Genomic DNA, 27,180 nt, shown 5'->3' with positions numbered 1-27,180 from the left:
TCGGAGATGGTTGGGGCAATCTTCTTGAAACTTTCCTCAAAGGACGATCACTGGTTGTAGTTGTGCAGTGAGGTCGTTCAGTTCCAACATGTCTACCGTTGCCATGGAAACCTGTAAAAAGCGACGAATTTTGTCCGAGAGTGTTCTCTCTGGTCCCTTAGACGTTCGTCATGAAACTCTTTTTATTTTAATGATTAGTATCTGTAGTTGTGCAACTCGCATTTAAAATTTTCAAATAATAGATTATTGCCATGGAAACCAGGGGAATGTTAAAATTATTTAATTTCGATTTTCTCCATAACTACTCAAGCAATCGTTTTGAAACTTTCAATGTTAATTCCTTGCAATGTGTCAAAGTGATTTTTATTTTTAAAATAATTGTAATGAGTCGCTCACAGTTGTCATAGAAACGAAACAGAAAAAAAGGTTAAGATGCACACATGTAATCTCCAAGGTCTAGGTCAAAGGGTCAAAGTTCTTCGTGTCCAATAAAAGTTCTTTTCACAAGGATTACATATTTGAAATACGAATGCCCTAGCCCTTACCGTTCAAACGTAAAGTACTATGTTCAAGACGACCCCCCCCCCCCTTTGAAGCGCACTGCCAGTTAGAATACACATATCTAACATATACAATTTACAAGTGACGTTTCAAAAGTTTCATTCATAAAACTCAGTTCTCCTGATGTGATTTCATAGTTTGCCAACCTTCATTCTTCTTCTGTCTTGTCTCTAGATGTTATAATTATTCTATTTTATCTATATATAAAAAAACGATTGTCAATTGCATTTATTAGCATTTCACTTTTTTTTTTTTGTATATCTATTACTTGTATATTATTAATTTCATTAGATAGTGCAAGTATAAATAAGAAAATTGGTACGTTATTTCCATAGTTTTTATTCATTCATAAATCCTAGGATCCGCTCCTATAGGTGTGCTAAACCTTGATCACTACTGTAAACAAAACATTCATCTCGCCGAAAATGTCCACGATTCCACTAAACTGAGAAAGTTTACACATGATTTATCATCTCAAAAGAAACATCAGCCCTGTACAATGAAGAAATGCTCGAACTGAAGGTGGCATGTCAGATTCGTTTTCCGGCAGAACCTCTAAAAATGAAATTGAAATTTCAGAGTTCTCACTGGCGTTATAATACACAAAATAATTCGGCTGATCTTCTTAAGAAAATATATTTGCCAAGCTTTATTGGTAGGAAAGATACTGCCAATTAACAAGTAAGAGGCTCAGTTCAGTACCTCTGCCCAATTTCTTTTATGCAAGTCTGCAAATTTAGGAACTTATAATTTTTTCATGCACTACTTTCTTCTCCTACCGATTCTAAAAATAAAATGGGATGTACCCAATTGAGGTCTTCCGTTTCCAACGGAAAGGACTGATACAACTCGATGGTTGTCCAAGCTTAGCTAATGGACCATTGTTTTAGTGATGATAAAAATGAAAGTCTTGTCCAGTACGGGGCGACATATGCTATTGCTTGCAATAGCAGACTTTCTAGTTATTATGTTCCCCAAACGAAGTTGGGGAACATATTGTTTTTACTCTGTTTCTTATTATTATTATTTTTCTTCTCGGGAAAATTTTGTCCGCGAATGATCTTGTAAAGTACACATCCGATTAACGGGAAACCTTTTTAGGATAAGTAGGTATGTTATGTAGATTTGCGGAACGAAGGTCATTTTGCGCGCACGTGCTTCGGGAGCGCGCACGTGCAACACGTGAAATGACCAATATACTTGAAATTGCCGTAACTTTTACATTTTTTAATGTAATGCTTTGATATTTAGAATATATAGACATATTATAAATGTAGATAAAATGACATTGTCAACATGCCATTTTGCGCGCACGTGCTTGCAAAAGCGCACACGTGCAACACGTGAAATGACCAATATAATGGATATAGCCGTAACTTTTCTATTTTTTGATGAAATCTTTTGAAATTTATAATGTAAGGATATATTAGTAGCGTAAACAAGATGACATGATAAAAAATGCAAGATCTCACGCGCATGCACGTGCGCTTCGCTCTGATTGGCTGAAACTAAAGTCTCCATATCTTTCTTGTTTTTTGACCAAATCCTTTGAAATTTTAAACATAGGCATGTATTAGGATATCCTACAATAAGATTTATAGCAATTATCATGAAAACACGTGCATGCACGTGCGCTGCAATCTGATTGGCTTATGCTTTAAATAGCTATAACTCCCTTGGTTTTCAACCAAACAGGATGGGTTTTGGAACATGGATAGATATAATGGACTTCTACAAGAAGATACGGTCACCATGCATATGCATACACGTGCATGTACGTGCGCTGCAATCTGATTGGCTGAAACTTTGAACAGCTATAACTCCCTTGGTTTTCAACCAAATGGGGTGGGATTTAGAACATAGATAGGTGTAATAGACTTCTACAAGAAAGTATGGTCGCCATGCTCATGTGAGCACGTGCGTGCACGTAGAATGAGTAAAATCAAAATTACACTTAAATTAGCGTATTTTTTGATACTTTTGGATTAAATACTTTGATATTTAGTATATTAAAACCTATAGATTGTGAAGACAAGATTATATGGTCATTACGCACGTGCATTCACATGCGCACGCGTGCAATGCTAAAATTTGAATGAAATTGGTATACTTCTGGGTAAATGATGTTAAACTCTCAAATGCATAGAGTTTGTCTCATTTAATGAAGCTTTTAGGGAATATGGCACCAAAAGGAAGTTGGGGAGCGTTTGGGGAACATCTGTAACGGTCCCCGTTACAATTAGCACTAGTTATTCTTATTATTATTATTTTTCTTCCTGGGAAAATTTTGTCCGCGAGTGATCTTGTAAACTACACATCCGACTTAGGTGAAACCTTTTTAGGGTAAGTAGGCATGTTATGTAAATTTGCGGAATCAAGGTCATTTTGCGCGCACGTGCTTGCAAGAGCGCACACGTGCAAAACTTAAAATGACCAATATATAATGGATATTTTCGTAACTTTTCTATTTTGTGACGAAATGTTTTGAAACTTATAATGTAAGGATATATTAGTAGTATGCACAAGATGACACGGTCAAAATAGCAAGATCGCACGCTCATGCACGTGCGCTTCGCTCTGATTGGCTGAAACTAAAGTCTCAATATCTTTTTTGTCTTTTGATAAAATCATTTGAAATTTTGAACATAGTCATACATTAGGGAGATCTACAGCCTGTAATATAAGATTTATCATGAAAGCATGTGCATGCACATGTGCTTGCAAGAGCTCGCACGTGCAACGCAAGAAATGTCCAATATAATTGATACAGACGTAACTATTTAAATTATTGTTGAAATGCTTTGAAACTCATATTATAAGTATATATTAGAAGCATAGACAAAATGACATGGTCAAAAAAGTAAGATCTAACGCGCATGCACGTGTGCTTCGCTCTGATTGGCTGAAATTAAATTCTCAATATCTTTCTTGTTTCTTGTCATAATCCTTTGAAATTTTGAACACAGACTCATATTATGAAGATCTACAGCATGATATATAAGAATTTTCATGAAAGCATGTGCATGCCCGCTTGCTGCAATCTGATTGGCTGAAACATTAAATGGCGATATCTCCTTTGTTTTTTGACGAAATGCTTTGAAATTTAAAACATAGTCATGCATTAGGATATCCTACAATATGATAAAGAAAAAAATCATGAAATCACACGCATGCACGTGTGCTGCAATCTGATTGGCTTAAACTTGAAATGGCTATAACTCCCTTGTTTTTCAACCAAAGAGGATGGGATTTAGAATATAGATAGATATTAGGGACTGCTACAAGAAGGTATGGTCATCATGCACGTGCACGCATGTGCGTGCATTTGGAACGAGTGAAATGAAAAATACACTTGAAAGAGTGATTTTTCTTACTTTTTGACTGAATGCTTTAATATATTGTATATTAAAGGACAAGATAGGGTAAGACCAGTATTTGGCCCCCGATTTTGGGTGTCTTTCAGAATGATCCAACAGTTTATCCATGAAAACCTGTTTTCACCCCTGCCACAAAATGAGTGTTGGTTTTAAGATTTAGGAAATATAGGGGTCACAGTGAGGTCAGGAATTAGGTCAATTTTCGAAATTTCTCATTTCTATGCAATTTTTCACTAATTTTACAGCACATTTTCTTTCGGAAAACATAGAGCACACGCTTGCCTATCTACTAAATTTATATATTTTATACACTGATATCAGATGCAGTATATGTGTAAAAATCTCAGATAGGCAAGCGTGTGCTCTATTTTTTTCGAAGAGAAATGTACCCAAAATATGATGAAAATCCACCAGAAATGAGGAAATTCGTGAAAATGTCATATTTCTGAACCCTCTAGTGGCTTCCATGTAGCCTTTGAATCAAAATTAGTGCTTGTCTTAAAGTAAGCATCATTTTAACTTCTTAACTACAAACTATCACAGTTTTATCAGTGTTCTGATTTTTATATCAAAAATTCGGCTGTTACCCTATCTTGTCCTTTGTAGATAGTGTAGACAAGATGATGTGATCATAACGCACATACATTCATATGCGCACGATTGCAATGCTAAAATTTGAGTATAATTGGTATTCTTCTGATAAAACGTTGTTAAAGTTAAAAATGCACAGAGTTTGTCTTATTTAATGAAGCTTACAGGGAATATGGCACCAAAAAGGAGTTGGGGAGCGTTTGGGGAACATCTGTAACGGTCCCCGTTACAGTTAGCACTAGTTTTTCATAAGGTCAGGAAAATATTTCTCAAATGAAAAGAAGTAAAAAAATCATGAGTAAAATATATTTTTAAAAATTGTTTTAAACTTAGTATTAATTGCTGCTACTATGTTTCAATTTAATTATCATTTCTCATCAGATAATTGATAATTTATTGTTATGTAAAAAAGTGTTTACAATAGATACTCCCCAGCCTGGGAGTGTATAAGATATGAAAGGAAATCGTCATGATGTTCCGGATAATAATGACGCGTAAAAGTGCATAAAAAAATTCAACCAGTAAAAATTGTTTTGAACATGCTGTACAGCTGCAAATAATACAAAGACATTTTCCTACATTTTGCACTGCGCCTTGCAGCATGGTCATGGGCATATTATCACGTGACCAAGATCCAGGGAATCGGCACGCGGTTCATCTTGATCAGACCTACATCTTCATTTTGATGACAATTCTTATCATTTATCGCTGACCTTTTTAAGTAACGTCGATGAATCTATTTATAAGCAAATGCTAGCTGTAATATGTCTATATTTGTCTTAATTTTATTTAATTATTTATTTTGCTTTGAAGACAGCCTAAAATAAAAATGATTCAACTATTTCACCTTAGAATATCTTGACGTGCTTTCCTTGCATGGACACTTTGAAAATTGTGAAAGAAATTTCTTAAATGTACATGTAAATTTCGTTTGCGGCCGATTTGATGCTTTGCATCAATTTAACTTGTATAACACTACTGAAGGCAATCGTTTTTATAACTGTGTAAATACAGGTATGGGGTCAAGAGGTCATAGATTTGCGTTTGGATAAACGTTCGACGTAACTTCTCTGTTACTGATACTTTATTACTTATATTTACATTTGTGACTTATTCTAAGTTATTCATACTTTTTATTTGCCTGATTGTTACTTTTAATGTTTGAAATGCGTTTATTTTTCAAACCCAACAACATGTATGTAATCCACTGAATGCGCGTCGACCCTTTATGACATCACAGAGAATTACGTCTAACCTTTATCCATATGCACATCTATGATCTTTTGAACCCGTACCTGTATTTATAGTTATAGATATATGTGTAGACAAGTGCAAATTCAATATTTTTACATCATGTACCTCACTTTCCAATTTTATCAGAACGTAATTTTTATTATGTTGCGGAGCCGAGGCTGACGTCATTACTCGTCACGCTGCAGCCAGATCTATATGTGTGAAGTGAACGGCAGACCTTAGCATTTTGTATTTTTGACACAATATTACAGAATCCAGGTGTGTATTATGTATTTTTAGCTCTACTGGTCATAGACCAGAAAAGCTTATGCGATGGTAATGCGTCCGTCGTCCGTCTGTCTGTCTGTCTGTCTGTCTGTCCGTCTGTAAACAATTTTTCAAAATGCTACTCCTCCTACAGTTTTGGTCTGATTTCAATATAACTTGGCACACAAGTAGACTACACTAAGATACATAATTCTGTGTATCGGTTTTTGATTTCGATGAACGGTGTTGCCGTTGTTACTAAAAATAGAAATTTTTGCTTCAGTCTCGAAAGAGACTAGCTTCTGGTTTTTAGCTCTTCTGGTCAGAGACCAGAAGAGCTTATGCGATGGTAATGCGTCCGTCGTCCGTCCGTCTGTCTGTCTGTCTATCTGTCCGTCTGTAAACAATTTTTCAAAATGCTACTCCTCCTACAGTTTTGGTCTGATTTCAATATAACTTGGCACACAAGTAGACTACACTAAGATACATAATTCTGTGTATCGGTTTTTGATTTCGATGAACGGTGTTGCCGTTGTTACTAAAAATAGAAATTTTTGTGAAATTCTTTCAAAATGCTACTCCTCCTACAGTTTTGGTCTGGTTTCAATATAACATGGCACACAAGTAGACTACACTAAGATACATAATTCTGTGTATCGGTTTTTGATTTAGATGAACGTTGTTGCCGTTGTTACTAAAAATAGAAATTTTTGTGAAATTCTTTCAAAATGCTACTCCTCCTACAGTTTTGGTCTGATTTCAATATAACTTGGCACACAAGTAGGCTACACTAAGATGCATAATTCTGTGTATCGGTTTTTGATTTCGATGAACAGTGTTGCCGTTGTTACTAAAAATAGAAATTTTTGTGAAATTCTTTCAAAATGCTACTCCTCCTACAGTTTTGGTCTGATTTCAATATAACTTGGCACACAAGTAGGCTACTCTAAGATACATAATTCTGTGTATCGGTTTTGATTTCGATGAACGGTGTTACTGTGGTTACTAAAAATAGAAATTTCTGTGAAATTCTTTCAAAATGCTACTCCTCCTACAGTTTTGGTCTGATTTCAATATAACTTGGCACACAAGTAGACTACACTAAGATACATAATTCAGGGTATCAGTTTTTGATTTCGATGAACGGTGTTGCCGTTGTTACTAAAAATAGAAAATTCTGTTAAATACTATCAAAATGATACTCCAAATAACAGTTTTAGTCTGGTTATAATATAATGTGGCATGCATGTAGACTACACCAAGAAAATAAAGAGACTTAATCAAGGATCATTATTCTATTTATTGCTGTTGAAAAGTTTCAATTTTTCAACTGCTTAAGTACTTTTCTCTCCCTTTGCTATAAGTACAAACCAGTAGAGCTTCAGTCTCGACAGAGACTTCTGGTTGCTAATTGTTTCCTAGTGTGCATTTATGCAAATCATTATAAGAATGCATTTCTTAGAATTCCATGATTTGTACATGGGTTGTGTATTCGGTGAACTTATTCAAGGGGTCCAGCCTAATTTACTTTGCAAAGTCGTATTTTACTTTGCAACCGAAAAAATGGCGGATACGAAGCGGAGAAGCAAATGAGGTCAGTATCTTTTGTGTAATTTTAGGAACTATAATTATTAATTTTGATAAATGGATGTTACGTTTCGGTGCGCCTATCTATCCTTTCCAACGGGAAAACTAAGCTAAAGCGATTTACTTTACGATGAAAAAATTATTGAAGAAAAACCATAGGCATGTGTCTTTTGTTTGTCGCATTCATAACAATCATCGGCTATTTTGTAGAATATTGCACATTCCAAAGCTGTGAAAATTACATATATTTGTAAATTTTCCGGTAAAATATTAGAAAAACACAATTTCCATTCACAAAAAGTCAGCTTTAGAAATTTAATCAACAATTTACGACTTTAGGATTAAAATTACTTTGCAAAGTTGATATTAGGACATGTTTACTTTGCAACTCTGTGATTTAGAACGTTAGTATATTGAAAATTCAAAAGGCCTCTTCGCCAAAATTACTGGCTGTGACATAGTGTTTGCAAATAAATTGTTTGCTTTCCAAAATGAAAATGACATGTCAACCAGCATAATTTAAGTGCATTGTGTGTACACTGTAATTCCTATCATTCTAATGATGGGGGGGGGTGTATTTTTTGTTTGTTTCTCCCTTGCTGTGCTGTACTTTTTAAATTTGTTTTTGTTTTCTTTCTAGAGACTGGCTTTGAAACGCTCGAAAAATAGGGGGATTCTGGACAAGGCTAGGGCATATGCAAGTTTCATAGAACATTTAGACTGTTCTCAGTCGGGTGGATTGCAGTCCACGGATCTTACATTCCATCACCATTGAGAGTGGGTGTATTGGAAAAGGAACTGTACAGGGTGTATAGAAAATCAGCAATTTTTTTTTGTGCTGTAACTCATTAACTAATGAAATTCAATTTTAATATGTATAATAATTTATTTTTACGACGAAAATTGTCATAAATTGTAGTGGTATACATTGTAAGATGTCAGATGACACTTTTATAACAGTAATTGTCATTTTCTTTCATCGCATTAAAGTATTTCATGTATTAAATTTTACTTGTCAATATATACTGTGAACTGGAATAAAAGTTTTGATAGTTGAATTTGTATAATTTGCATGTACAGTGTATTAGAACCATACCATGCAAAAGATACTGACCTCATTTGCTTCTCCGCTTCGTATCCGCAAAAAATACCGCCATTTTTTCGGTTGCAAAGTAAAATACGACTTTGCAAAGTAAATTAGGCTGGACCCCTTGTTATTACTTATATTTACATTTGTGACTTATTCATATTTTATATTTGCATGATTGTGACTTTTAACGTGTGAAATGCATTATTTTTCAAACCCAACGACATACATATGTAATCAACTGAACAGGGGTCAACCTAATGAATCAACAAATTAACGCACGCCATATTGCATCATCTTTTTAAATACACATAAGTGGCCTTAAAATAGGGCACTTTTAAATAATGATGAGGGAAAAAATTAAAAATGTTTACCAAAATATACATTTCATAATTTAAAATAACAGAAGTTTTGCTCAGAGATGTTTTAATTATTACTTTTAACTGATGTTCAAATATTTTTTTAATATGGTAAGCGATACACAGATACACATGCAGTATTAGTTAAGGTAAAGTGTCTGGTTTATTTCTTCTCATATGGTTAATAATGTAACTTACCAAGTTTTTTTTTTGTTCTTATTTTCTAATTTCTTCTTATAAAAATCGACATGTATGTTGAATATATCCTCACTAATAATTTTTTTTTAAACCTTAAGAATACATTACGTGTCTGCCGATAATTAATAACATGTTGACAGATATTTACAACAGACACCAATCATATATTTTTAAAGCATCTGTTCAACAGTTCTACACTTCTTCAGTATGTTAGATTCTCGGAAAACCGGCCACCCCTCTAGTCCGGCCATTTTATTCAGTCCGGCAGCTGGCCGGTTCAGAGAAGTTTTACTGTATAAATAATCGCTGTGTAATATTAAGAATTGATTTACTTGATTAAAACGTTAACAAACAAAAAAATTCATTTTTGACTTCACATTTTTGTTAACATATTGCTCCTACCTATCATATAGGTGGCGCATTCACTAGGTCAATATTGTCACAGAAAATTGAATCCTTGACTATATGTTGGACTCTTGATAAAAAAAACAATGTTTTTAATTAAAAAATGTTATGTCTTGCATATGAAAGTAAATGATTTCCTACACTCCCATCTTTCTCTCTTTGGATCGCTTTTATCCTTTCTCATTGACCGAAGTATCAAACGATGAGAATAATCACTGATACTGATAAAAAAAATGTAAAATTTGTTTCTTATGACCTGCATTTGCCAAAAAACAAAGGAAGAAAACAAGCAGCTGAATGTCTATTTTTTAGAGACACAATTTGACTCAAAAAATATTACTCCACACATGGAAATTTATTTTACAAGAGAATCTTTATTTCATCCTAATATGCATCTACTACAGCAGCTGCTACAAAAAAAACAAAAATTTCAAAAAACAGTGATGGCAATCTGTCCTTGTTTTCCTTTACCTGTAACTGGGCGGCTGGTAGGTTGATGTCGGCCACCATCTCTGTACACGGATGTTCCACTTGTAGACGTGGATTGAGCTCCAGGAAGTGGAAGGTCTCTGTCTCCTCATTATAAAGGTACTCCACTGTACCGGCACTGACGTACCTCACCATCTTAGCCAGTGTCACTGCAGCCTACAGAGAAAAGATAGATTTCAATCAATCCTTGATATCTCAAACTAATTTGGATTGAGATAACAAGAAAAAGTACAAAAAGATTTGAGATACAAGCATGACATACTTAAAGAAGTGGTTCAAGTCTTTATAATCACTTTTAGATACTGATATTTCAAATATTGGCATTCAAAGGATTGAAGTAAGACTGTATTTTACTTCAGTATGATAAAGTACTATTAAGAGTTAGTTGATAAACAGGATTATTTTTTACCTCAATTACGCCCAAGTTCACCTACCTGTTCCATCTTTTCGAACACCTCTGGTTTGGCTATAGAGGCGGGGGCCTCCTCAATGATCTTCTGATGTCTCCTCTGGATGGAGCAGTCCCTCCCAAACAGGGAGATGGCGTTACCGTAGTTATCAGTTAGTATCTGGACCTCCAGGTGACGGGCATGGGTCGCCAGCTTCATGATGAAGATCGGGGATCCCGGAACCTCAGCCTGCACCTATATTTAGAACACAGGATTCCTCTTTTAGATCGATCATAATTAGAGAACTTCATGATAAAAGCTAAGAATTGAAACTCAATATTGTAAAAATTCTGTTGGAAACAAAATGTGTGTAATTCTTAAAAGCAGAATTATTATTGAGAATTTGAGAATATTGAGATTTTGGCATTATCAGCAAGGGTTCTGAAATAGCTAAAATTAAATATTCATTGGCTAACAATTTATTCCTTTCCAGTTACCACTATCTCTCTTTACATTATGAAACTACTAAAACTTCATCTCAGTAAAAATATATATCTGTACCATTTTTTAATAAACCCCATAAATTTGCATCTCACTAAAATTTCCATCTATAAGATATCTCTCCTTATTCTTTACCTGCCTGAGTCTTCTTGAAATTTTTTATACATTAACACATCAAGACAAAATGGTTCTTTCCATTTTATACAATATATAACTCTTTCAATTCCCAACTCTTTCTATTCCATACCTGTCTGAAGAGATTGGGGAAGTCGTCGGCGCTCTCTGCCTTCCTGATGCCGTTCCCTCCCCCTCCCTCCGAGGCTTTGATCATCACAGGAAACCCGATCTTATTGGCCGATTTCAGACCCTCGTCTACGTCGGTGACACACCCCTTCCTGTAGAGGTCCTGGGGCACGTTCACTGGTTTGTTGTCACTCTTAGAGTAGTTCAGGGTCAAGCCTGGAATGAAAATGGACTGTAAGTTTTCAATTTCTATGGCCTGGGGGAAAAGAAACTAGTTCATTGAGATTTTTGTGATTGAAGAGATGAATAGTAACACGCTGCTGCTTCAGTTATTCTTGGTTTGTGAATGACATACAGTTTTTAGACTGTCTTCAAAAAATGTTGTTTTTTCATTAATTATTTATTTTTACTAAAATCATTAGTGAACACTGATAAACTTTATAAAATACCTGATCCACTCAATTGCATGGTGGGGCTTTAGCTGTCTCGGCAAGAAAAGATGAGGCAATCTTGTCTCCAATGGCCCGCATAGCTCCCTCTGGTGGACCTGTTCCAAAAAACAATAGCAGATAACTCTACACCTCATGTGAAACGAGCTACACCTAGATAATGCCTCATACAGAAATGACCTTATAAATTAATAAAAAGAAGCATTTCTTTACAAAATATATTTTAAAATTATTTCTGCAAAATAAATAAAGTGTCTACAGACATTGATACCTGAGAGTGTGTCTTAAAATTTATTAACTTTACCGATAAATATGATTCCATTTCTATGGAGTAGTTCTGGTAAGTTGGGATTCTCTGAAGCATGGCCCAGCCAGCCCAAACAGCCTGCAAAACAGAAAAGAGAGTCTTTAATTAGTTTACTGGTAATACATGTTTAATACATGTATATACACAGCCAAATAATTAAACAGAACAACAACATAAATCAACAGTCTGCAGAGTAAACTAGTTAAATGTATTAATAAGTACTGTACATTTATTGAGATATAGATTTGTGTGCAGCTCTTGATCCCAGATCAATACTCATCTTCTCTTTGGTCATTCGTCTGTGGAACACCCTGTCACACACAATACGACCATCCGCCTGTGGAAGACCCTGCCACACACAATACAGCCATCCCCCGTGGAACACCCTGTCACACACAATACAGCCATCCCCCTGTGGAACACCCTGCCACACACAATACAGCCATCCCCCAGTGGAACACCCTGCCATACACAATACAGCCATCCGCCCGTGGAACACCCTGCCACACACAATACAGCCATCCGCCTGTGGAACACCCTGCCACACACAATACGGCCATCCCCCAGTGGAACACCCTGCCATACACAATACGGCCATCCGCCTGTGGAACACCCTGTCACACACAATACGACCATCCGCCCGTGGAACACCCTGCCACACACAAAACAGCCATCCACCTGTGGAACACCCTGCCATACACAATACAGCCATCCGCCCGTGGAACACCTTGCCACACACAATACAGCCATCCGCCCGTGGAACATCCTGCCACACACAATACGGCCATCCGCCCGTGGAACACCCTGCCACACACAATACGGCCATCCCCCAGTGGAACACCCTGCCATACACAATACGGCCATCCGCCCGTGGAACACCCTGCCACACACAATACGGCCATCCACCTGTGGAACACCCTGCCACACACAATACAGCCATCAAACTGTGGAACACCCTGTCACACACAATACGGCCATCCCCCTGTGGAACACCCTGTCACACACAATACAGCCATCCCCCTGTGGAACACCCTGCCACACACAATACAGCCATCCCCCTGTGGAACACCCTGCCATACACAATACAGCCATCCGCCCGTGGAACACCTTGCCACACACAATACAGCCATCCGCCCGTGGAACATCCTGCCACACACAATACGGCCATCCGCCCGTGGAACACCCTGCCACACACAATACGGCCATCCCCCAGTGGAACACCCTGCCATACACAATACGGCCATCCGCCCGTGGAACACCCTGCCACACACAATACGGCCATCCACCTGTGGAACACCCTGCCACACACAATACAGCCATCAAACTGTGGAACACCCTGTCACACACAATACGGCCATCCCCCTGTGGAACACCCTGTCACACACAATACAGCCATCCCCCTGTGGAACACCCTGCCACACACAATACAGCCATCCCCCTTTGGAACACCCTGCCACACACAATACAGCCATCCCCCTGTGGAACACCCTGTCACACACAATACAGCCATCCCCCTGTGGAACACCCTGCCACACACAATACAGCCATCCCCCAGTGGAACACCCTGCCATACACAATACAGCCATCCGCCCGTGGAACATCCTGCCACACACAATACGGCCATCCGCCCGTGGAACACCCTGCCACACACAATACGGCCATCCACCTGTGGAACACCCTGCCACACACAATACAGCCTTCCCCCAGTGGAACACCCTGCCATACACAATACGGCCATCCACCTGTGGAACACCCTGCCACACACAATACAGCCTTCCCCCAGTGGAACACCCTGCCATACACAATACAGCCATCCGCCTGTGGACACCCTGCCACACACAATACGGCCATCAAACTGTGGAACACCCTGTCACACACAATACAGCCATCCGCCTGTGGAACACCCTGTCACACACAATACAGCCATCCGCCTGTGGAACACCCTGCCACACACAATACAGCCATCCGCCTGTGGAACACCCTGCCACACACAATACGGCCATCCGCCTGTGGAACACCCTGCCACACACAATACGGCCATCCGCCTGTGGAACACCCTGCCACACACAATACGGCCATCCGCCTGTGGAACACCCTGCCACACACAATACGACCATCCGCCTGTGGAACACCCTGCCACACACAATACGGCCATCCGCCTGTGGAACATCCTGCCACACACAATACGGCCATCCACCTGTGGAACACCCTGCCACACACAATACCGCCATCCGCCTGTGGAACACCCTGCCACACACAATACAGCCATCCGCCTGTGGAACGCCCGGCCACACACAATACGACCATCTGCCTGTGGAACACCCTGCCACACACAATACGGCCATCCGCCTGTGGAACACCCTGCCACACATAATAGGAGTCTTGCCAACCCTAGGGGCCTTCAAGGCTGGGATCCACATACCCGAGTCAAGAAGACCTTGGTTTTTAATTGTGAATACAGACTTTTAGTGTACCGTCCTTAGTCTCGGTATGTACAGAAGTTCCACAATATTCAGTCAAGAGAGAGATGAGCTAAAGAAGATTTTTTTTTATTCCATCATTTATGTTTACCGGTAACATTCACATAAAAGACAGTCTGTGATCCGGAAGTTCAAGAGTTACTTCACTGCGCCAGGTTCGAGAAAATTCGACTTCAGCATCTGAGGCACATATATTCCAAAGATTTCATTTTTTTTGTTAAGATCAAAAGAGTGATGAATCTAATGCATGGTAAAAATCTGGCTGCATATATTGTATATGGTGGATTTGCATGCTGGGTATGGCAAAGGGATGGGGGTAGGGTAGTTATGTGTTACCTTCTGAATTTAAAAGATAACATTCTACATTCTAATGAAAGCTTTGATGGTTCGAAATAAAGTTTTACCTACTGTCTTCATTTTCGAAAATCAATACACAAAATATTAAGATATTTGTATTTCACTGCTTGTTGTACTAGTATTTGTTTTGCATGTCAGTATAATACAAGATGAAATCTTGTATCAAAGAACACTTAGTTGATAAGATAGACAGTAGCAACAACCATTCACTGTACAGGACTGTAACAATGGATTTAATTGGGTGCGGGACAGATGGACACCTTACTATCGCATAAGCTCATCTGGTCTTTAACCAGTAGAGCTAAAAATAAAGAAACAAAACATTTAAACTTTTAAAACTCAAAACCTTTTTTTTAAAGGGATGGTGGCAACAAAAAAGTGAAGCAGCCAATCAGAGCAGCAAAATGAAAATTTCTAAATAGAAAGATAAATATATTGGGGGAGGGGGGGTCATCTCCCTCCTTCCACCAATGCATACTACCAGCCTTTATCTAATTCTAACAGTTTTAACTTCCCTCTTTAGTATTTGTGTAGCTAAAATGAGATGGAAAAGACAAATGGTCTTTACATATCCTGTCTGTATTAGTACAGACATCAGATTATATCCTATATCTCTGACCATCTGTTATAAGTGAGAGGGAAAAAAACTAAACAGTTACTTCCTACAAAATTTTCTTCCTTAACCATGGCAGGAAAACAAAAAAAACATGCAATTATTGATAAGTTTTTATTAAAATTCATCACATTGCTAGGTGAAGCAATATTACTTTTACATTCAATTATATTAAATTTGTGTTCAATATACCTAATTACATTTACTGAAATTCAATGCACACAAATGGACAATTTGTTCGACAGTCAATAAATTAATATTCAGAATATACACAACTTGGTTTAAAAAGGAGCAATATATATGATATTCATCATAGGTAGAGTAATAATAAATTAGTACAAATTAGTACAAAAATAATTACAAACCCTGGTAATGTTTCACATATCATACTGAATTGAATTACAAAACGAATTCATAAACAATTCTAATAATTAAGTCATTATGAATGACAGATATGGATTTCATATAATGTAATTTTGTGCAAATTTGATCCAAATTGCACCTAATGATTTCATATGATTGTTAAATAGATATGTTTTTAAATACAGTCACTGTTGATTCTAATTGTCCATTCTGGTCACGTGTCCATGTTGGCCAGAATTCTGGAGACCTCTGACCTTTGACTTGAGGTCATGTGCTGTGTTATGTGGACAATGGAATCCATGGCAACTTCTGGATTGTTTTGTATCAAGCTGTCAACAGAAAACAAAGTGTGTAATTTTTTTAATAAGTTAATTGCATAAGTTTATCAACTAGAGCCGAGCTCGTTGCAAAGCAACGAATAGGTCTTCCGTTGGAGCTACGGATAAGAAGACGTAACCTTGAGTCTAGGTCAAGCCACATTCTAAAGTTCTACAAGTGAAAATTTAAACCTTTTAAGAGAAGCAACTTGCAATGTTTAGCTAGGAAAAAGACTGTAAAGGAATATATGTGACCTTGAACTTTCCAAGTGACCTTGAACTCTCCAAATGACCTTGATCTAAGCAATGACTAGCTCTCGTTATAAAAATATTATCCATGTGTTACCGTCTGGAAAATTTCAAACATTTTATTTCGATATTCTTTCTGTCCATGCATCCAACCAAAAACATCTTATCCTTGGGGACTTTGAACTCGAGTCAAGGTCACGTCCCACCCTGCATTATATCAGCAATGTTTCACTAATAGAAAAATGGTAGCGAATTTACAGTTTCACTGTCACTAATCTTGACTCGTCCAAATGACTGGATATGTTCAGCCATGAGTTTTTTTCTGACTATAATCGAGGCAAAATGATTCATTGGGTTTAACACAATGTCGAGACTATAGCTCTACTTGTTTGTACTTATAACAAAGGAAGAGAAAACTAGCCATTGCCATCAGACCAAAACTGTAGAAGGAGTAGCGTTTTAAAGGAATTTCACATAAATTTCTATTTTATGTAATCATGACAACACCGTTCATCGAAATCAAAAACGATGCAGTTAATTATGTATCACATTGAAGTCTACTTGTGTGTCCAGTTATATTGAAATCAAACTAAAACTGTAGGAGGAATAACATTTTTAAGGAATTATATACAGAAATTTCTATTTTTAGTAACCATGGCAACACCGTTCATCGAAATCAAAAACGGATGCACGATATTTTGTATCTTAGTGAAGGCTACTTATGTGCCAAGCAATATTGAATTCAGACAAAAACTGTTGAAGACGTCGCATTTTAAAGCATTCAAAAACCGATGCACTATACTATGTATCTTAGAGATGTGTACTTGTGTGCCAAGTTATATTGAAATCAGACCAAAACGCCATGAAGAGTAGTATTTTGAAAAATAGACAGACAGACAGCTAGACAGGCGAACAGACAAACGGACGGCAGACACTTTACTATCCCATCCCACAGACAGGTGGGACAGATATTTATCTATCGAAAATAACCAAATTAAATAAAGACATCATTTTTAAAGCATTAAAAATCGTAGCAAAAAAGAAAATATCAATGGATGCGACACTTTTCAGACAAGGGAAGAAATATGAACCTCTCATAAATACGGTACACATGTATCAGATCATTGCACGTTGGTAATCTAAAATGACACATATTATTTTTTTTTCTTTGTATAACTTAACCCCCCCCCCCCTAATTTCTTTAAAAATGTTTGTACAATCAAGAAAATTGGTTACTTTTCATAAAGACTACGACGTTTCTTTCATTTGCAAGAACCGTATAATATCGAGTGCAGCGAGCTCAATAGAATAACGTGTAAGAAAAGAAGTTCGGAATTGTACACACGTCAAGCAAATTTTGTTGTGCAACATTCCCAGAGCTCCTTTACTACCCAATGTCCTTTGCGCGAATAAATAAACAAATAATAACACAAGTAACAGCTTTTTAAAAAGCTTGGCTGACTATGTCATCAATATCTATAGAATCTATGAGCATGATAAACTATAAACGTTTACATTTGGGGGGGGGGGGTTAAATTATTTCACTGGAGTAAATTATGGAGATGTTGCACAAAACATAAACCATATATAATACTGTTTGTATCTCAAATAAAAAATGAAATCATGATCATGTCCCGCTGTAGATTCGAACCCGGGACGAAAAGATGAACACCTCTGTCCGCAAGTCTAAAATGGTTTTAGAGGATGACGTAAATAAGGAAAAACATTTGATTAATGCTTAAAAGCATGGCTACATATAAAGGTGGCAGCTGAAAATATGATAACTACAAGAAATTGGGGATCTAACAATTATGACTGACGTGTAGAATATGATTGATAGTTTCTTGGGTATGCCAAAGTATCAAAGATTGTTGGAAACGTGGGGAAAATAATTAAAGCTTTAAATGACCCAACAAACTTGACGGCGATATATGAATGCCATGGTGCGGATTCAGGAAGTTTTTCCCAGAGATGAGGGGTCAACATCAAATGTTTTATTACTTAAATGATGTAACTTCTAACTCACTTCACAATGTCACCGAATTGTTTGTTTATTTTTTTCCAAAGCTCGACCAGGATTCTGACAAAAAAGAACCGACTTTACAAAATTCATGCAGGTTTCATTTTCATTCAATAGAATAGTCCAGAAAAAGGGTGCAAAAACCTACACGTGACATTTTGGCGCGAAATAATAGCGTCACCCTTACCTAGAAGACAAATGGACTAATCCAGTAGTATAAAGGTCAAACGGACATATATCCGTTTAAGAACTCGCATGAAATTAATATATGCTAGCAAAAGGCTAGAGAAAATAAATACTTCAATGTACATGTATTGTATTAGCAATATGTTTATTTTTCTGCTAACAGAATAGATAACTGTTGTTGCTGAAATGCATGTAACAAATCCGATGATAATCAGCATGCACAAAATTTTGCTGGCTAACTGTGACCTCTTCGAACCCTATTGATCCTTAGCGTGACGTCAGGCAATAAAAGGCTTTCAGTTTGAAGAAATATTTCAAAAACTTTTCCGCAATAAATATACAGTTATTACTAGCTTACTCTAAAGTTTTCTATCGTACATATGTACTAGCGTACTCTGTTTAGTAGGATAAGTTTTTTCAGTGGGTGGCTCAGTACAACTCTCCTGTCTGTTATTTTTTTTCTGCAGCTATACTGTGTATGAAGTTTGATTATTTTTAAAAATATCTTGGTTAGTTTGTTTGAAACTGAGCTTTGAACTTAGCTAAAGGCAAAGTGTGACGGAAGGAGATAAGGCAGGATTGAAGACGTCCGACATGACAAACATTATATCCCAAGCCATATTCATGGCGGGGCATAGAATGATTATTGGTTTACATAAAAAAATAGGTTGTGACTTTCTTTCGGAATTCAACACCAGCCTTAATCTACATGTATATACGCATGTACAAAAACAAATCAACCAACTAACATTCTCGGCTCAGAAGGAAGACATTGTATATTCATTTTAAACATGTTAAAGGGGGGGGGTACTTATATAGTGATGAGAGGAAATTTAACTACGTGTCGGTCCGTGAAACATGAAATATTATTTTTGGAATGTTTGTATACAAAAGCGTGGCTTTCTTTGAACTAAATTAGAATTTATTGAAATATTTAAAAATGATTCTTTCAGGGACGCCGTGATATATTTGGTAGTCTCTGTAATAACTGTTCGGATATAGCACAGGCCTTTAGATCGCTTAGAAAAAAAATTGAGGTGTTGGAAAAAAATACACACAATTTTTTTTCTAAGCGATCTAAAGGCCTGTGGGATATAGTATCTTTTGAAGGTACAACACCTTTTTTTTAATATTACCAAAGGATTTGCTGATCCTTTTTTTTCGTATAGTCGAAATGCATGGGAGAAGGAAAAAAAACGTATGTGGATTAATCAAATACAAATTGATGCGTTGTGTTTTTAATCTAAATAGACACGTTTTTTTCTTCTCGTTTTCCTTTTTTGTAAAATGCCGTTAGCTTTGTTTAAAAACTTTTTCCTACGCGTTACCAATGTGAGAAGAGAAAAAAAGACGTCCTCAAACAATTTATTTCTAATGATGAAAACACCGAATGACGATGAGGATAATTAAGGTGAAATTATTTACTGAGACCCTAGTATCTACATTTCATGTCACCAACATTAACAATGACTGACCGGGAGGACGTTTGGTAAAGAATTAAAATTGATGTTTTATCGTCGAGATACTGGTTAATGATAAATAGCATTAACGAATTTTCAATTTTTTTAAAAATCGTATTCTTAAACTCTGGATGTATATATTTTGGCCGTTATTCTAGGCAAAAGTGCATCCATGTGTATTTATACTGACATCGACTGAACATGTACAAGCATGTCAAATTAATCGTGCAATGTTGAGATATAAAAAAAATTCTGTTTATTCAACGAAAAAGTATATTATTTTTGTACAATAACATTTTAAAGTTTAGTAGCAAATAACTGCATACTCAAAAGTGCTTAATCTAACGTTGGATGTTTTCCCGTGAATTAGAAACGTCACCTCCACTTACAACTACCATGCATGCGTACATGTAAGTTTAATATTCATAAAACAATATCCACCTCGATAAAAACAGGGGGGGGGGGGTGCACACCAAGCTAGTGTTTATTCGGCTATCAAAATACATAAAACTTACAATGAATAAATGTACAAGCGATTACGATTGATTTAAACAAGCTGAAATAGAGTGAAATGAAATGATATGAAATTAACGACATATTTTAAACCCAATTTTCCATTTGTAACTATCGGAGTACACAATGGATTTTCAAATATGCCCTCTGTTCTCTGCAACCACGTGCTTGTAAAGGAGGACCGGGCAACACAACCTTAGAGACAAAGTTGGATATAACCTGTTTGCTATACCGGTATTACAAATACGTGAACAATAGTATATTATAAATTACTTTTTATGTTCAATGTTTATTTAATCTTTAAAAAAATGATACCCCGGTAAATGGAGAAACAAAAGAGTGATCATGGTAAAAATAAAACGTACATATACAATATTACCTATCACTTTCCATCACTAATTATAATTATTTGCTGAAGCCCCTTCTCAATTACAATTGAAATAAAATACATTAACACAGAATAGAGATTTTTTTTATTTTGCGAGAACAGGCCAAAGAAAGCGAACACAGTTCAAAATGATTTTATGCACCAGTGTTTGGAATTACGATTTAATATGAAAGATGGGTAAAATAATCTTATTGAATCGCGATGTAATTAAAAACACAGTTTTCTATTGATTGTTAGGTCTTTCTACACAATGGTCTAATACAATCACAAACACTTGCTTTGTTTATGTCCACAGGTGCCTGGTACACTCGTGACCTAGATCGATAGCGTGGGATTTGCGGCTTTGATTACATAACTGTAAAACATCTCGCTGAACAATGGGATCGTAATATGTATACAACTAATGATCGTGAATTATTCAATGTATAAAGTTTAAGATTAATTATATAGTTTGTTACAATGGTAAACATAGAAAGGTAGATTTTATATCTTCCGCTTTTAAAGATGTGTTCACTATAAAACTAATTAAATTTTATAAAGAAAAATAGAAAAAGTAGTTGTAATACATGATTTAATAGTTAATCATAAAACACGTTTAAAACCTTATTTTGAAGAAAATCAACATAAAATACCGTAGGGTATATTATTTACAGCAAGTTGTACACATGATGAGGTCAGATTTACTTGCCGAATGAAAAGGCTACATGTTTACCTGACCTGCTTTCGACTGCATATTATGCAATAACCCCCGTATATTCGAACAGATAAACATTCCTATCAGATCAAAAGGGTGTTAAAGAACAATTTTGCTCGATATATCTAGATCGAAATATTTACCGTTTTTGAATTATAAAGCAAAAACTTTCAAGCTCCAAAGATCCCTTATTTTAGGGGCCAGCCCCTTTTCTATAGTATTAAATGAAAGCCCTTGCAATTATGCACAACTTTTGTTCAACATGTCTTAACAAAATATTTTTAGTTTTCAAGATAAAAAGGAAAACATGTGTAAATTTTCGCTCTTTTAGGCGTTCTATTTTTTGACCCCTGTATTGCGCCATTTTGAATAGAGAAATCGAAAAACAAAAACCGATGTGCACAACTTCAATCCTTCTGTTATCTAAAACCAGTAAAATTTCTGCTCCAACTCTAGTGGTCTCTGAGCTTTTGTCTGGAAATGAAAGCCTATAATTTTTCGTTTAAAGGGGAATAACTCAAAACCGGAAGTGACTTTTTGAAATTATTGACAACATTCTGATAGAGTTTATTACTGTCTATAATGTCTGAAAATTTGAACAAAATCCATTAAAAAATGAGCGAGATACGAGGCCTCAAAGTTGGCGTCTAGGAAGAAAAAAAAAAAAAAGAATAATAAGAATAATCTTAATCTTCACAATCAGTAGAAGGTCTTCCGCTGGAAACGGAAGACCTTAATTAAAGGGAGACAATATGAAATTTTTTTGTCAACAAACACTATGCACCTGGTGTCAAAAAAGCTCCAAAAAGCTATTTTTAGTATATAGGTCACAGTCAAGGTTACAAGGTCATTGACCTTGGTTTTGTTTGAAAGAACTTAATTAGTGGAGTATGTGAACTAAATATGAAGTCCCCATCTCCTGGTTCAAAAGCTATGGCAAAAAGTGGAAAAATCTATTTTTAGCATATAGGTCACAGCCAAGATTACAAGGTCATTGACCTTGGTGTTGTTTGAAAGAACTTAATTAGTGGAGTAGGCATACTAAATATGAAGTCCCTATCTCCTATGGTTCAAAAGTTATGACAAAAAGAGGAATAAGATACTTTTAGCATTAAAGTCAGTCAAGGTCACAAGGCCATTAACCTTGACGTCATTTGAAAGGAATTTATCAGTGGAGTATGCATACCAAATATGAAGCCCCTATCTCGTATGGTTCAAAAGTTATGACAAACAGTTGAAAAAGCTATTTTTAGCATATAAGTCACAGTCAAGGTCATTGACCTTGATGTCATTTGAAAGAACTTTATTAGTGGAGTATGCATACCAAATATGAAGTCACTATCTCTTATGGTTCAAAAGTTTTGGCGAAGGTTAAAGTTGACAACAGACGGACAGACAAACAGACAGACAGGACAAAAACAATATACACCCGGCCGCATAAAAACATGTTTTTATAGGTGAATCTATATACTGTATATCCCAACTATCAGAATTTCTGGCCTGTAAAACAGAAACATCTGATGTTGTCAGATACCTACCTCCTGACTTGTTGTAGGACATGCTCCCTCTGTAGACATCTGATACCTACCTCCTGACTTGTTGTAGGACGTGCTCCCTCTGTAGACATCTGATACCTACCTCCTGACTTGTTGTAGGACGTGCTCCCTCTGTAGACATCTGATACCTACCTCCTGACTTGTTGTAGGACATGCTCCCTCTGTAGACATCTGATACCTACCTCCTGACTTGTTGTAGGACGTGCTCCCTCTGTAGACATCTGATACCTACCTCCTGACTTGTTGTAGGACATACTCCCTCTGTAGACATCTGATACCTACCTCCTGACTTGTTGTAGGACATGCTCCCTCTGTAGACATCTGATACCTACCTCCTGACTTATTGTAGGACGTGCTCCCTCTGTAGACATCTGATACCTACCTCCTGACTTGTTGTAGGACGTGCTCCCTCTGTAGACATCTGATACCTACCTCCTGACTTGTTGTAGGACGTGCTCCCTCTGTAGACATCTGATACCTACCTCCTGACTTGTTGTAGGACGTGCTCCCTCTGTAGACATCTGATACCTACCTCCTGACTTGTTGTAGGACATCCTCCCTCTGTAGACATCTGATACCTACCTCCTGACTTGTTGTAGAACATGCTCCCACTGTAGACATCTGATGTTGTCTGATCCCTACCTCCTGACTTGTTGTAGGACGTGTTCCCTCTGTAGACATCTGATACCTACCTCCTGACTTGTTGTAGGACATGCTCCCTATATAGACATCTGATACCTACCTCCTGACTTGTTGTAGGACATGCTCCCTCTTTAGACATCTGATACCTATCTCCTGACTTGTTGTAGGACATGCTCCCTCTGTAGACATCTGATACCTACCTCCTGACTTGTTGTAGGACATGCTCCCTCTATAGACATCTGATACCTACCTCCTGACTTGTTGTAGGACATGCTCCCTCTGTAGACATCTGATACCTACCTCCTGACTTGTTGTAGGACATGCTCCCTATGTAGACATCTGATACCTACCTCCTGACTTGTTGTAGGACATGCTCCCTCTGTAGACATCTGATACCAACCTCCTGACTTGTTGTAGGACGTGCTCCCTCTGTAGACATCTGATACCTACCTCCTGACTTGTTGTAGGATGTGCTCCCTCTGTAGACATCTGATACCTACCTCCTGACTTGTTGTAGGACATGCTCCCTCTGTAGACATCTGATACCTACCTCCTGACTTGTTGTAGGACGTGCTCCCTCTGTAGACATCTGATACCTACCTCCTGACTTGTTGTAGGACGTGCTCCCTCTGTAGACATCTGATACCTACCTCCTGATTTGTTGTAGGATGTGCTCCCTCTGTAGACATCTGATACCTACCTCCTGACTTGTTGTAGGACGTGCTCCCACTGTAGACATCTGATGTTGTCTGATCCCTACCTCCGACTTGTTGTAGGATGTGCTTCCTCTGTAGATATCTGATACCTACCTCCTGACTTGTTGTAGGATGTGCTCCCTCTGTAGACATCTGATACCTACCTCCTGACTTGTTGTAGAACATGCTCCCACTGTAGACATCTGATGTTGTCTGATCCCTACCTCCGACTTGTTGTAGGATGTGCTTCCTCTGTAGATATCTGATACCTACCTCCTGACTTGTTGTAGGATGTGCTCCCTCTGTAGACATCTGATGTTGTCTGATACCTACCTCTGACTTGTTGTAGGATGTGCTTCCTCTGTAGATATCTGATACCTACCTCCTGACTTGTTGTAGGACATGCTCCCTCTGTAGACATCTGATGTTGTCTGATACAGCGTTGTCTATACTGTCTTCTCTGATCTGTTCTGTCAACCACTCTACCATAGCTTTGTCATCCTCCCACAGGTATGCCTACAATGTCAGGAGACTATCCCAATCATAAAGCCCTCATAAAGCAATGACAATTATTTTAAACTTTTTCCACAAAATGTCATCGAAACATTTACTGTCAAGGAAATTTGATTTTTTCTTCACACCTAAATTTCCTCAATGTACTTGTCCTTACATATTTGATTCATTCAAAATTACACACCTTTCAAAACTCAAAGTTAATTAACAACAAACTATGTCTCTTCTTCTCTCAATCAGAAAATCACAACAATCAATAAATTGTTAAGATAAAGTCTATGAAAATCATTAAATACATGTACATTGTGTACCACTAATTTTAATTGCTAACTAACTATAAATAGGACTGGTACAGCTTATCTACTTACATTGACAGTGCCCCTGTCCTCCACAAACCAGCGATGTAACATGGAGTTGAGCTCCCCCTCCCCGACGTTCTGTGTGAACTGCTTCATCTTCTTCTTAAGCTGCCTCTCTAACAACCGTCGCTTCAGGTGCCAGTAGAAGAACTCACGACTCTTCTGCCATTTAAGTATGTCCTGTGTGTTGAAAATAAAAATCAAATTGTGCATCAAAGGTTTACTGTAAATGTATTATATTCAGCCGTATGATATTTGGTGGAAATTGATTTTTGAATAAGTTGGTGTGGATTTGATTGAGCGCATTTCTTCATTTTCTTAATTATGGGTATATGTGCAAGACAATTAGAGTTGTACTTGATTTAGCAGTTGCTAGGTTCTGCCAAAACCACTAAAAATAATAAACAGCCAAATGAAATACATTTACAGTAAACATGTGCAATGTAGTTTTTAAGAAAAAGTTTTTGACTTTATAACAATACTTGATGCCTTTCAAATTACATTAGAGTACATACAACGTTTATCAGTGAAATCACTATCAATTCCAAAAGTTCTAGTTTGTTTTATATGTATGGTAATGGTCCAAAAGGATGAAAGAGATTCAGACAAATTCAAAAGTCATATTTAATCTTAAAAACATGAAAATAACAATAAACTAAATCACATATTATGAAATATTCAAATGTTATCTCTGTAGGTATACTTTCAATATAGGTCATAAATATAAAATTATTTCCAAATACTTGACCTGTACAGTGTTTAAATCTTTCTTTTTCATTTATATCAATGAATTACACTCACAGTAATAACCCCCATTTCCTCCATTCTCCCAGGAGTGTCATGGAGGTCAGCGAACTGTATCGCCACCTGGTGGTACATGGGGAGTAACTTTTCCTGGCGAGCTGCCAGCTGTTTCTGGAGCTCCTCCTTCTCGTCCGGATTCAGCTGTGGACTGGTCAGTTTGTCCACGATCTGGCGACACGTCTGGTCCTGTCTCTGTATGGTCTTCTCCAGGTCCTTCCTCCTGAACTTGATTTCTACGGTTCCCTCGGGTTCAAGGACACCTCCCCTGGAATAAAATTGTCACAAGGACTTACTTTATATTTTGAGACAAACTTCTGGAAGACTTGAATTCAAATAGATTTAAACATTACCTTTCCTTTTCTTTCTCTCTATTTATTTAGTAAATATGTGCATGATAGTATTTTTTAATTCATACAATTTTGTATTTTATGCACAAATATGCAGCAGGAAAAGCCAATTTTAGCCCTCTCCCTAGAAGGCTAAATGACAGTAAAAAAGAACCGAGCTAAATCTTTTTTTAAACAAACTTTTTTTGCCTTTTAGTTGGTATCTATGAATAATTTTCTTAGTTTCTCCATGCAGCTAAGAAAAGAATTTCATTCAGTTACTTCAATGTTCACTGCTCTTTAAATCCTCAATCAAAACTTCATACCTGCTGAGTTCATCGGCGTACATTTCCATGTGGGTGGGGTTAATTGTTGGATCCACCACTACCCAGGCTCCACCCCTCAGCTCGGCGTACGGGGGGATGTAAATCATGATGGGTTGATTATATTCTGTGAGGGCATCCACAATGTAGGAGCCAAACTTAAGAACTTGATCATGCATGTCTGAAAACAGGAATAAAGTTTTTAATGTTACATTCCAATAGATGTTCAATGCACATATCAATGTTTACCATTAAAACAATAAATTTATAAAATGTTGT

The 27,180-nt window shown here is 37.0% G+C and overlaps 1 protein-coding gene and 1 pseudogene across 1 annotated transcript; both read right to left on the bottom strand.

Moving 5' to 3' along the window:
• Nucleotides 1-13,362: 13,362 nt before the first annotated feature.
• LOC134277632 (uncharacterized) lies at nucleotides 13,363-13,857 on the bottom strand. Its single transcript, XM_062759966.1, has one exon. It carries the CDS (start codon nucleotides 13,855-13,857, stop codon nucleotides 13,363-13,365), a length of 495 nt encoding a protein of 164 aa, XP_062615950.1.
• A 1,795-nt stretch (nucleotides 13,858-15,652) lies between these two features.
• LOC134277672 (acetyl-CoA carboxylase-like) overlaps nucleotides 15,653-27,180 on the bottom strand; it is a 69,962-nt pseudogene continuing 58,434 nt past the window's right edge.

The sequence above is a fragment of the Saccostrea cucullata genome, unplaced genomic scaffold (assembly GCF_032062105.1).
Source record: "Saccostrea cucullata isolate Sc308-1 unplaced genomic scaffold, CSIRO_AGI_Scuc_v1 ctg905, whole genome shotgun sequence".
Lineage (NCBI taxonomy): Eukaryota > Metazoa > Mollusca > Bivalvia > Ostreida > Ostreidae > Saccostrea > Saccostrea cuccullata.
The sequence above is the reverse complement of the archived record's forward strand: the minus strand, read 5'-3'. Positions and strand labels throughout refer to the sequence as shown.